General features: G+C 49.6%; 1 protein-coding gene across 5 annotated transcripts in view; it reads left to right on the top strand.

The window, feature by feature from the left end:
* DHX29 (DExH-box helicase 29) overlaps positions 1-13678 on the top strand; it is a 161482-nt gene that overhangs the window by 71605 nt on the left and 76199 nt on the right. For all 5 annotated transcript variants that reach the window (XM_063962169.1, XM_063962173.1, XM_063962149.1 and 2 more), the window contains one exon: positions 7855-7998. In XM_063962169.1, the coding sequence (XP_063818239.1) occupies positions 7855-7998 (144 nt within the window). The remainder of the gene's footprint in view (positions 1-7854; positions 7999-13678) is intronic.

Below are 13678 nucleotides of genomic sequence, written 5' to 3'. Positions count from 1 at the left end.
TAGAGCCCCTTATACACATTGGTCCAGGTAGAGCCCCTTATACACATTGGGCCAGGTAGAGCCCCTTATACACATTGGGCCAGGTAGAGCCCCTTATACACATTGGGCCAGGAAGAGCACCTTAGCAGGTACAGCCCCTTATACACATTGCGCCATGTACAGCCCCTTATACACATTGCGCCAGGTACAGCCCCTTATACACACCGCCGGGGTAGAGCCCCTTTTACACACTGTGCCTGGCAGAGCCCATTTTACACACTGCGCCTGGTAGAGCCCCTTTTACACACTGCGCCTGGTAGAGCCCCTTTTACACACTGCGCCAGGTAGAGCCCCTTATACACACTGCGCCAGGTAGAGCCCCTTTTACACACTGCGCCAGGTAGAGCCCCTTTTACACACTGCGCCAGGTAGAGCCCCTTATACACACTGCGCCAGGTAGAGCCCCTTATACACACTGCGCCAGGTAGAGCCCCTTATACACACTGCGCCAGGTAAAGCCCCTTATACACACTGCGCCAGGTAAAGCCCCTTATACACACTGCGACAGATAGAGCCCCTAATACACATTGCGCCAGGTAAAGCCCCTTATACACATTGCGCCAGGTAAAGCCCCTTATGCACACTGCGCCAGGTAAAGCCCCTTATACACACTGCGCCAGGTAAAGCCCTTTGTACACATTGCGCTAGGTAGCCTCTTAGGAGAGAGAGAGAGTGTGTGTGTGTTTGTTTGCCACTCAGCAGCTCTCCAGGCGCAACATGTCCCCTGGCTCCAGACGGGGCAAGCCAGCGGCAGGTCCCCACCACCTCTTCTCCATTGTTGCCCCAGGGGATTCGCAGCCACATCCTCTCACCATTAGTGCAAAGCAGGGGCCAGAAGCAGACAGAGTGGTGCAGGGACTGAGAAGCAGACAGCGCTGTGCAGGGACCGGGATGCGGGAGACAGCGCTGTGCAGGGACCGAGAGGCAGGCGGCGCCCTGCAGAGGCCAATTTACATGAATAGCTGCGTTTATCCTCCTATGGCATTACTGAGCTGGTCCCTTACCAGCCTATACCACTCATATAAGTGTGACTTCCTGACTGGTGATTGCTTCTAAATGGAGGTTATAGAAATTGCCTGCCCCCTGTTATATCGCAAATAGCAAATAACCTCTGTAGACCTGGGAATTAAACACAGGTTATTAAGGATTTGGAAGCTGTGAACTTCTACCCATGTAATCCTTCATATCTGTCTAAAATCTTTACCACATGAGCCCACACACTAGGGTTGATTTTGCCAGTAACATTGGTTTCAGTATGGAAAATATGGCATGTATGTGGAAAGACCACTTAAGGTATACCTCACACTCACAGTAATGGAAGAGGGGTGACAACATTACAGGTGTGCATGTTGCTAACCCACTCCCTCCCTGCTGGGAAGGTGGGGTGCCTAGTGCTGAAAAGCGCTAGGTTGCATGTTATTACCCCCCCCTCTCCGCACGCCTTCCACCAACCCAGCCATCCATTCACTGCAGCTGGCATCTGCCTCTGGACCCATTTACCACTGCTCTGTTATGCAATAGACTTCACAACTGCCCTGTGATCAGGACAATTTGGCGAGATGTAGTGGGGTCCGAGTTCGCCTGAAGCGTGGGATACCGGCAACACTCTTTTTTTAAAGGGGCAGTCATTTATATTGCCCCTTTAAAAAAAACACTGAATTCTGCCAGCATCCCGCAGGTCTGGCAGACCTATACTCCGTTACATCCCACCCTTCTGCTTAAATTGTCAATCGTGATAGCAGGACAGAGGCCTCCTATAGGGACTGTGCTGCTGAAATTGGGATGGTTGGGAGGGAAGGCCTACACTTGCTTATTAGTGCTCTCCTATGGAATCTATTTATGAACTCTTCAGATAAATGAATAATTTCTGCCCCGTCACTCTTTCTCTTAGGAGTCTATCCAATTACTCATAGCTGCAGAAGTAAGTGTGGCTATATGCTGCACTTACGGTACTGCCGAACTTGTAGATTGTTGCTTGGGCTCCATAGGGGTGAACGTAGTGTCAAATCTATTAGCCAAAGAATTTTTCTCTATCGTCCTAGTGGATGCTGGGGTTCCTGAAAGGACCATGGGGAATAGCGGCTCCGCAGGAGACAGGGCACAAAAAGTAAAGCTTTTTCCGATCAGGTGGTGTGCACTGGCTCCTCCCCCTATGACCCTCCTCCAGACTCCAGTTAGATTTTTGTGCCCGGCCGAGAAGGGTGCAATCTAGGTGGCTCTCCTAAAGAGCTGCTTAGAGAAAGTTTAGCTAGGTTTTTTATTTTACAGTGATTCCTGCTGGCAACAGGATCACTGCAGCGAGGGACTGAGGGGAGAAGGAGTCAACTCACCTGCGTGCAGGATGGATTGGTTTCTTGGCTACTGGACATCAAGCTCCAGAGGGACGATCACAGGTACAGCCTGGATGGTCACCGGAGCCACGCCGCCGGCCCCCTTGCAGATGCTGAAATCAGAAGAGGTCCAGAATCGGCGGCTGAAGACTCCTGCAGTCTTCTAAAGGTAGCGCACAGCACTGCAGCTGTGCGCCATTTTCCTCTCAGCACACTTCACACGGCAGTCACTGAGGGTGCAGGGCGCTGGGAGGGGGGCGCCCTGGGAGGCAAATGAGTACCTATAAAGGCTAAAAATACCTCACATATAGCCCTAGAGGCTATATGGAGATATTTAACCCCTGCCTAAATTTTCTAAATAGCGGGAGACGAGCCCGCCGGAAAAGGGGCGGGGCCTATCTCCTCAGCACACGGCGCCATTTCCTCTCACAGCTCCGCTGGTCAGGACGGCTCCCAAGTCTCTCCCCTGCACTGCACTACAGAAACAGGGTAAAACAGAGAGGGGGGGGCACATTTATGGCGATATTTTGATATAACAAAGCAGCTATAAGGGAGCACTTATTATAAGGCTATCCCTGATATATATATAGCGCTTTTGGTGTGTGCTGGCAAACTCTCCCTCTGTCTCCCCAAAGGGCTAGTGGGTCCTGTCTTCGTTAGGAGCATTCCCTGTGTGTCTGCTGTGTGTCGGTACGTGTGTGTCGACATGTATGAGGACGATATTGGTGTGGAGGCGGAGCAATTGCCAAATATGAGGATGTCACCCCCTAGGGAGTCGACACCAGAATGGATGCCTTTATTTATGGAACTACGGGATAGTGTCAACACGCTAAAGCAGTCGTTTGACGACATGAGACGGCCGGACAATCAATTAGTGCCTGTCCAGGCGACTCAAACACCGTCAGGGGCTGTGAAACGCCCTTTGCCTCAGTCGGTCGACACAGACCCAGACACAGGCGATGACTCCAGTGGTGACGGTGACGAATCAACCGTATTTTCCAGTAGGGCCACACGTTATATGATTTTGGCAATGAAGGAGGCGTTACATTTAGCTGATACTACAGGTACCACTAAACAGGGTATTATGTGGGGTATGAAAAAACTACCTATAGTTTTTCCTGAATCAGAAGAACTAAATGACGTGTGTAATGAAGCGTGGGTTGCCCCTGATAAAAAGCTGATAATTTCAAAGAAATTATTGGCATTATACCCTTTCCCGCCAGAGGTTAGGGAGCGCTGGGAAACACCTCCTAGGGTGGACAAGGCGCTAACACGCTTATCTAAACAAGTGGCGTTACCCTCTCCTGAGACGGCCGCACTTAAAGATCCATCAGATAGGAGGATGGAAAATATCCAAAAAAGTATATACACACATGCAGGTGTTATACTTCGACCAGCTGTAGCGACTGCCTGGATGGGCAGTGCGGGGGTAGTTTGGTCAGAATCCCTGATTGAAAATATTGATACCCTGGACAGGGACAATATTTTACTGTCGTTAGAACAAATAAAGGATGCATTTCTTTATATGCGTGATGCACAGAGGGATATATGCACACTGGCATCACGGGTAAGTGCTATGTCCATTTCGGCCAGAAGAGCTTTATGGACGCGACAGTGGACAGGCGATGCGGATTCAAAACGGCATATGGAAGTTTTGCCGTATAAAGGGGAGGAGTTATTTGGAGTCGGTCTATCAGATTTGGTGGCCACGGCTACAGCCGGGAAATCCACCTTTCTACCTCAAGTCACTCCCCAACAGAAAAAGGCACCGACTTTTCAACCGCAGCCCTTTCGTTCCTTTAAAAATAAGAGAGCAAAGGGCTATTCATATCTGCCACGAGGCAAAGGTCGAGGGAAGAGACAGCAACACGCAGCTCCTTCCCAGGATCAGAAGCCCTCCCCGGCTTCTACAAAAGCCTCAGCATGACGCTGGGGCTTCTCAAGCGGACTCGGGGACGGTGGGGGGTCGTCTCAAAAATTACAGCGCGCAGTGGGCTCACTCGCAAGTAGATCCCTGGATCCTGCAGATAATATCTCAGGGATACAGGTTGGAATTAGAGACAGATCCACCTCGCCGTTTCCTGAAGTCTGCTTTACCAACGTCCCCCTCCGAAAGGGAGACGGTTTTGGAAGCCATTCACAAGCTGTACTCTCAGCAGGTGATAGTCAAGGTACCTCTTCTGCAACAAGGGAAGGGGTATTATTCCACTCTTTTTGTGGTACCGAAGCCGGATGGCTCGGTAAGGCCTATTCTAAATCTGAAGTCCTTGAACCTGTACATAAAGAAGTTCAAGTTCAAAATGGAGTCACTCAGAGCAGTGATAGCGAACCTGGAAGAGGGGGACTTTATGGTATCCTTGGACATCAAGGATGCGTATCTCCACGTTCCAATTTACCCCTCACACCAGGGGTACCTCAGGTTCGTTGTACAAAACTGTCACTATCAGTTTCAGACGCTGCCGTTCGGATTGTCCACGGCACCTCGGATCTTTACAAAGGTAATGGCCGAGATGATGATTCTTCTTCGAAGAAAAGGCGTATTAATTATCCCATACTTGGACGATCTCCTAATAAGGGCGAGGTCCAGAGAACAGCTAGAGATGGGATTAGCACTGTCTCAAGAAGTGCTAAAACAGCACGGGTGGATTCTGAATATTCCAAAATCCCAGTTAATGCCGACAACTCGTCTGCTGTTCCTAGGGATGATTCTGGACACGGTTCAGAAAAAGGTTTTTCTCCCGGAGGAAAAAGCCAAGGAGTTATCCGAGCTTGTCAGGAACCTCCTAAAACCAGGAAAGGTGTCTGTACATCAATGCACAAGAGTCCTGGGAAAAATGGTGGCTTCTTACGAAGCAATTCCATTCGGCAGATTCCACGCGAGAATTTTCCAAAGGGATCTGTTGAACAAATGGTCAGGGTCGCATCTTCAGATGCACCTGCGGATAACCCTGTCTCCAAGGACAAGGGTGTCTCTTCTGTGGTGGTTGCAGAGTGCTCATCTATTGGAGGGCCGCAGATTCGGCATACAGGATTGGATCCTGGTGACCACGGACGCCAGCCTGAGAGGCTGGGGAGCAGTCACACAAGGAAGAAACTTCCAGGGAGTATGGACGAGCCTGGAAACGTCTCTTCACATAAACATTCTGGAACTAAGAGCAATATACAATGCTCTAAGCCAGGCAGAACCTCTGCTTCAGGGAAAACCGGTGTTGATCCAGTCGGACAACATCACGGCAGTCGCCCATGTGAACAGACAGGGCGGCACAAGAAGCAGGAGTGCAATGGCAGAAGCTGCAAGGATTCTTCGCTGGGCAGAGAATCATGTGATAGCACTGTCAGCAGTGTTCATCCCGGGAGTGGACAACTGGGAAGCAGACTTCCTCAGCAGACACGATCTTCACCCGGGAGAGTGGGGACTTCATCCAGAAGTCTTCCACATGCTGGTAACCCGTTGGGAAAGACCAATGGTGGACATGATGGCGTCTCGCCTCAACAAAAAACTGGACAGGTATTGCGCCAGGTCAAGAGATCCGCAGGCAATAGCTGTGGACGCGCTGGTAACGCCTTGGGTGTACCAGTCGGTGTATGTGTTTCCTCCTCTGCCTCTCATACCAAAAGTATTGAGAATTATACGGCAAAGAGGCGTAAGAACGATACTAGTGGTTCCGGATTGGCCAAGAAGGACTTGGTACCCGGAACTTCAAGAGATGATCACGGAAGATCCGTGGCCTCTACCTCTAAGGAGGGACTTGCTTCAGCAGGGTCCCTGTCTGTTTCAAGACTTACCGCGGCTGCGTTTGACGGCATGGCGGTTGAACGCCGGATCCTAAAGGAAAAAGGCATGCCGGAAGAAGTCATTCCTACTTTGATTAAAGCAAGGAAGGAAGTAACCGTGCAACATTATCACCGAATTTGGCGAAAATATGTTGCGTGGTGCGAAGATCGGAGTGCTCCGACGGAGGAATTTCAACTGGGTCGATTCCTACATTTCCTGCAATCAGGATTGTCAATGGGTCTCAAATTGGGATCTATTAAGGTTCAAATTTCGGCCCTGTCGATTTTCTTTCAAAAAGAATTGGCTTCAGTCCCTGAAGTCCAGACCTTTGTTAAGGGAGTGCTGCATATACAGCCTCCTGTGGTGCCTCCAGTGGCACCGTGGGATCTCAATGTGGTTTTGGATTTCCTAAAATCTCATTGGTTTGAACCACTAAAAAAGGTGGATTTGAAATATCTCACATGGAAAGTGACCATGCTTCTAGCCCTGGCTTCTGCCAGGAGAGTGTCAGAATTGGCAGCTTTATCTTACAAAAGCCCATATCTGATTTTCCATTCGGACAGGGCAGAACTGCGGACTCGTCCGCATTTTCTCCCTAAGGTGGTGTCAGCGTTTCATCTGAACCAGCCTATTGTAGTGCCTGCGGCTACAAGTGACTTGGAGGACTCCAAGTTACTGGACGTTGTCAGAGCATTAAAAATATATATTGCAAGGACAGCTGGAGTCAGAAAATCTGACTCGTTGTTTATATTGTATGCACCCAACAAGATGGGTGCTCCGGCGTCTAAGCAGACGATTGCTCGTTGGATCTGTAGCACAATCCAACTTGCACATTCTGTGGCAGGCCTGCCACAGCCTAAATCTGTAAAGGCCCACTCCACAAGGAAGGTGGGCTCATCTTGGGCGGCTGCCCGAGGGGTCTCGGCATTACAACTTTGCCGAGCAGCTACGTGGTCAGGGGAGAACACGTTTGTAAAATTTTACAAATTTGATACTCTGGCTAAGGAGGACCTGGAGTTCTCTCATTCGGTGCTGCAGAGTCATCCGCACTCTCCCGCCCGTTTGGGAGCTTTGGTATAATCCCCATGGTCCTTTCAGGAACCCCAGCATCCACTAGGACGATAGAGAAAATAAGATTTTACTTACCGATAAATCTATTTCTCGGAGTCCGTAGTGGATGCTGGGCGCCCATCCCAAGTGCGGATTATCTGCATTAATTGTACATAGTTATTGTTAACTAATTCGGGTTATTGTTGAAGGAAGCCATCTTTCAGAGGCTCCGCTGTTATCATACTGTTAACTGGGTTTAGATCACAAGTTGTACGGTGTGATTGGTGTGGCTGGTATGAGTCTTACCCGGGATTCAAAATCCTCCCTTATTGTGTACGCTCGTCCGGGCACAGTACCTAACTGGAGTCTGGAGGAGGGTCATAGGGGGAGGAGCCAGTGCACACCACCTGATCGGAAAAAGCTTTACTTTTTGTGCCCTGTCTCCTGCGGAGCCGCTATTCCCCATGGTCCTTTCAGGAACCCCAGCATCCACTACGGACTCCGAGAAATAGATTTATCGGTAAGTAAAATCTTATTTTAAGTACCCTGGGAAGACACCAGCAGAAATTTCCCACAATGGCCAAATGTTCCCGGGGGTTTGCCCTGCGATAATGAATATGTATTACACAACCAAAATACAACTTAATCTCCTTTTTCTAGAATTGTTTGTGTGGGTATCAGATCCGTCTGGAATCTAGAACAGGGGAATCTACCAGACTCCTGTACTGCACCACGGGCATCTTACTGCGCAAATTACAGGAAGACATTCTGCTAAAGGGCATCACGCATGTCATCGTGGATGAGGTGAGTAGATCAAGAGAGATTTTCATATTTTCTAAGAAAGACACCACAGTAACTATGAATATATAGGGGTATATGCAATTCACGGCGAATCGCGGAAATTTTTCGCCGTTTTTTAATTCGACCTAATTCGACAGGTGAATTCCGGAAGGTGGCTTCCGGAATTCACCATATTCAATGAAAAACGGATTCGCCAGAATCGCGGGCGAAAATCGGCCGATTTGGCGGATTTTGCCGCGATTTTAAAAAACTGGAAAAAACGTGAAAAACCCGGAAAAAAAATGGCGTGGGGTCCCCCCTCCAAAGCATAACCAGCCTCGGGCTCTTCGAGCTGGTCCTGGTTCTAAAAATGCAGGGGAAAAATTGGGCAGGGATCCCCCGTATTTTTAAAACCAGCACCGGGCTCTGCGCCTGGTGCTGGTGCCAAAAATACGGGGGACAAAAAGAGTAGGGGTCCCCCGTATTTTTAACACCAGCATCGGGCTCCACTAGCTGGACAGATAATGCCACAGCCGGGGGTCACTTTTATGCCGTGCCCTGCGGCCGTGGCATTAAATATCCAACTAGTCACCCCTGGCCGGGGTACCCTGGGGGAGTGGGGACCCCTACAATCAAGGGGTCCCCCCCCCCCCAGCCACCCAAGGGCCAGGGGTGAAGCCCGAGGCTGTCCCCCCCCCATCCAATGGGCTGCGGATGGGGGGGCTGATAGCCTTTTGTGATAATAAAAAGATATTGTTTTTTCCAGTAGTACTACAAGTCCCAGCAAGCCTCCCCCGCAAGCTGGTACTTGGAGAACCACAAGTACCAGCATGCGGGAGAAAAGCGGGCCCGCTGGTACCTGTAGTACTACTGGAAAAAAAATACCCAAATAAAAACAGTACACACACACCTTGATAGTACAACTTTATTACACACTACCGACACACACATACTTACCTATGTTGACACGCCGACTGCCACGGTCTCCGACGATCCGAGGTACCTGTGAAAAAATTATACTCACCTTCCAGCGTCCAGAGGTACATCCAGGTCCAGAGAGATAAATCCACGTACTTGTAAAAAAAAAAAAACGCAAATACCCGCTCCATACCGGACTGAAAGGGGTCCCATGCTGACACATCAGACCCCTTTCTCCCGAATGCCGGGACATCACGTGACTCCTGTCACTGAAGTCCCTTCAGCCAATCAGGAAGCGCTACTTCCGTGGCGCTCACCTGATTGGCTGTGCGCTGTCTGTGCTGTCAGACAGCGCATCGCAAAGCCGCTCCATTACTTTCAATGGTGGGAACTTTGCGGGTAGCGGTGGGGTTAACCCGCGGTCAGCCGCTGACCGGCGGGTGACCTCACCGCTAGCCGCTAAGTTCCCACCATTGAATATAATGGACGGGGCTGTGCGATGCGCTGTCTGAGTTCAGACAGCGCACAGCCAATCAGGTGAGCGCAACGAAGTTGCGCTTCCTGATTGGCTTTAGAGACCTTTCAGTGACAGCTGTCACTGAGAGGTCTCTCTGCATTCGGGGATAGGGGTCCCATGTGTCAGCATGGGACCCCTTTCAGTCCGTTTGGTCGGGTGTCCGGTTTGTTATTTTCTACAAGTACGTGGATTAATCTCTGGACCCTGGTTGAGGTGAGTATATTGATCTTTTATTTTCAGGTATCCGTGGATTCTACATGGAGAAGAGGACCGATGTCGGCGTGTGAACATAGGTAAGTATGTGTGTGTCGGCAGTGTGTAATAAAGTTTTACTGTCGACGGTGTGTGTGTCCTGTTTTTATTTGGGTATTTTTTTTCCAGTAGTACTACAGGTACCAGCGGGCCCGCTTTTCTCCCGCATGCTGGTACTTGTGGTTCTCCAAGTACCAGCTTGCGGGGGAGGCTTGCTGGGACTTGTAGTACTGCTGGAAAAAACAATATTATTTTCATGATCACAAAAGGCTATCAGCCCCCCCATCCGCAGCCCATTGGATGGGGGGGGACAGCCTCGGGCTTCACCCCTGGCCCTTGGGTGGCTGGGGGGGGGGACCCCTTGATTGAAGGGGTCCCCACTCCCCCAGGGTACCCCGGCCAGGGGTGACTAGTTGGATATTTAATGCCACGGCCGCAGGGCACGGCATAAAAGTGACCCCCGGCTGTGGCATTATCTGTCCAGCTAGTGGAGCCCGATGCTAGTGTTAAAAATACGGGGGACCCCTACGCTTTTTGTCCCCCGTATTTTTGGCACCAGCACCAGGCGCAGAGCCCGGTGCTGGTTTTAAAAATACGGGGGATCCCCTGTCAATTTTTCCCCCGCATTTTTAGAACCAGGACCAGCACGAAGAGCCCGAGGCTGGTTATGCTTTGGAGGGGGGACCCCACGCCATTTTTTTTTAGGATTTTACCGTTCCAGCAATAAAAAAAAAAATTAAAAAAAATAATATTTTAAAAAATATATAAATAATATTTGTGCCTCCAAAAAAAAAAAAAAAAAGTACCTAATCCCTTCTAATATAAATAGATCTGCTATTCCCAAAAAAAAAAAACACAAAAAAAAACATGTTTAAATTTTTTTTATTTGTTTTCACCCTCCAAAGTGTGGCGGATTGAAAATGACGAATTTGCTGTCTAAAAGCACTGCTGTCGAATTTCCAAACTTGAATTGAATATGCTTTGGTCGAATTGCAGCACTTATATCATTGCAGAAAAGTCGAATTTGCAAAAATTCGAATTTCAAAAAGTCGAATTTTGAAAGTCCGTTTTTTGGTCGGAAAGCACTGAATTGCATAGGCGAATTTTTTTTTTGGTCGAAAATGACCCGAAATTCGACAATTTCGGGAATTCGACCGCAATTGCATATACCCCATAAGCTTTATAAAATGTGGCCTAATTCTTCTGAATATTGTTGGAGGAACTCTGGCAAGATTGGGAGCTTGTTACATCTATAGTTGGAAGTCTTTAAAGTCATCGAGTTACTGTAACGGCTTCCCCGATTACCTGAAATAGCCCCTTTTCATTCCAACTCCAATGATCAATTAGGAGCAGCAAGAGTGTAGACTAGAGAGCAAGTGCTATTGTGTAATATCAAGCACCCACATTAGTGCAATTGCATCTGGTTTCACATGTAGGTATGTGAATATACACTATACTATTAAAAGAAAACACATATTACATTTCTCTGACGTCCTAAGTGGATGCTGGGACTCCGTAAGGACCATGGGGAATAGCGGCTCCGCAGGAGACTGGGCACAACTAAAAGAAAGGTTTAGGACTACCTGGTGTGCACTGGCTCCTCCCTCTATGACCCTCCTCCAGACCTCAGTTTGAATCTTGTGCCCGGCTGAGCTGGTTGCACACTAGGGGCTCTCCTGAGCTCCTAGAAAAGAAAGTATAATTTTAGGTTTTTATTTTCAGTGAGATCTGCTGGCAACAGACTCACTGCTACGAGGGACTAAGGGGAGAATAAGCGAACCTACCTGCTTGCAGCTGGCTTGGGCTTCTTAGGCTACTGGACACCATTAGCTCCAGAGGGATCGAACACAGGGCCCGACCTCAATCGTCCGGAGCCGCGCCGCCGTCCCCCTTACAGAGCCAGAAGCAAGAAGATGGTCCTGGAAATCGGCGGCAGAAGACTTCGGTCTTCAACAAGGTAGCGCACAGCACTGCAGCTGTACGCCATTGCTCCTCATGCACACCTCACACTCCGGTCACTGATGGGTGCAGGGCGCTGGGGGGGGGCGCCCTGAGCAGCAATATTAAACACCTTGCTGGCATAAAAATCACATAATATAGTCCTAGAGGCTATATATGTGAAAAATACCCCTGCCAGATATCTATAAAAAAGCGGGAGAAGTCCGCCGGAAAAGGGGCGGAGCTATCTCCCTCAGCACACTGGCGCCATTTTTCCCTCACAGCTCCTCTGGAAGGATCGCTCCCAGGCTCTCCCCTGCAGTTTCAAGACTACAAAGGGTAAAAAAGAGAGGGGGGCACTAAATTTAGGCGCAGTAGTATACATATAAGCAGCTATAAGGGAAAATCACTCAGTTATAGTGTTAATCCCTGTGTATATATAGCGCTCTGGTGTGTGCTGGCATACTCTCTCTCTGTCTCCCCAAAAGACTTTGTGGGGTCCTGTCCTCAGTCAGAGCATTCCCTGTGTGTGTGCGGTGTGTCGGTACGGCTGTGTCGACATGTTTGATGAGGAGGCTTATGTGGAGGCGGAGCAGATGCCGATAAATGTGATGTCACCCCCTGCGGGGCCGACACCTGAGTGGATGGACTTATGGAAGGAATTACGTGAAAGTGTCAACTCCTTACATAAAAGGTTTGACGACATAGCAGATGTGGGACAGCCGGCTTCTCAGCCCGTGCCTGCCCAGCTGTCTCAGAAGCCATCAGGGGCTCTAAAACGCCCTCTACCTCAGATGGCAGACACAGATGTCGACACGGATACTGAATCCAGTGTCGACGACGATGAGACTAATGTAACTTCCAATAGGGCCACACGTTACATGATTGAGGCAATGAAAAATGTGTTGCACATTGCTGATGTTACCCCAGGTACCACAAAAAAGGGTATTATGTTTGGGGAGAAAAAACTACCAGTGGTTTTTCCCCCATCTGAGGAATTAAATGAAGTGTGTGAAGAAGCGTGGGCTTCCCCCGATAAGAAACTGGTAATTTCAAAAAGGTTACTAATGACGTACCCTTTCCCGCCAGAGGATAGGTCACGTTGGGAAACATCCCCTAGGGTGGATAAATCGCTCACACGCCTGTCAAAGAAGGTGGCACTACCGTCTCCGGATACGGCCGCCCTAAAGGAGCCTGCTGACCTAAAGGAGCCTGCTGATAGAAAGCAGGAGGCTATCCTGAAGTCTGTATATACTCACACAGGTATTATACTGAGACCAGCTATTGCTTCAGCATGGATGTGCAGTGATGCAGCTGCGTGGTCAGATTCCCTGTCGGAAAATATTGATACCCTAGACAGGGACACTATATTGCTAACCATAGAGCATATTAAAGACGCAGTCTTATACATGAGAGATGCACAGAGGGATATTTGCCGGCTGGCATCTAAAATAAGTGCAATGTCCATTTCTGCCAGGAGAGGATTATGGACTCTGCAGTGGACGGGTGATGCAGATTCTAAAAGGCACATGGAAGTTTTGCCTTATAAGGGTGAGGAGTTGTTCGGGGATGGTCTCTCGGACCTCGTGTCCACAGCGACAGCTGGGAAGTCAGCATTTTTACCCCATGTTCCCTCACAGCCAAAGAAAGCACCGTATTATCAGGTACAGTCCTTTCGGCCCCAGAAAGGCAAGCGGGTTAAAGGCGCGTCCTTTCTGCCCAGTGGCAGAGGTAGAGGGAAAAAGCTGCAGCATACAGCCAGTTCCCAGGAGCAAAAGTCCTCCCCCGCTTCCTCCAAGTCCACCGCATGACGCTGGGGCTCCACAGGCGGAGCCAGGTACGGTGGGGGCCCGTCTCAAAAACTTCAGCAATCAGTGGGCTCGCTCACGGGTGGAACCCTGGATCCTTCAAGTAGAATCTCAGGGGTACAAGCTGGAATTCGAGACGTCTCCCCCCCCGCCGTTTCCTCAAATCTGCCTTGCCAACAACTCCCTCAGGCAGGGAGGCAGTGCTAGAGGCAATTCACAAGCTGTATTCCCAGCAGGTGATAATCAAGGTGCCCCTCCTTCAACAAGGACG

The sequence above is a fragment of the Pseudophryne corroboree genome, chromosome 1, assembly GCF_028390025.1.
Source record: "Pseudophryne corroboree isolate aPseCor3 chromosome 1, aPseCor3.hap2, whole genome shotgun sequence".
NCBI lineage: Eukaryota > Metazoa > Chordata > Amphibia > Anura > Myobatrachidae > Pseudophryne > Pseudophryne corroboree.
Note: the sequence above shows the minus strand (reverse complement) of the source record. Positions and strands in the feature narration are given on the sequence as shown.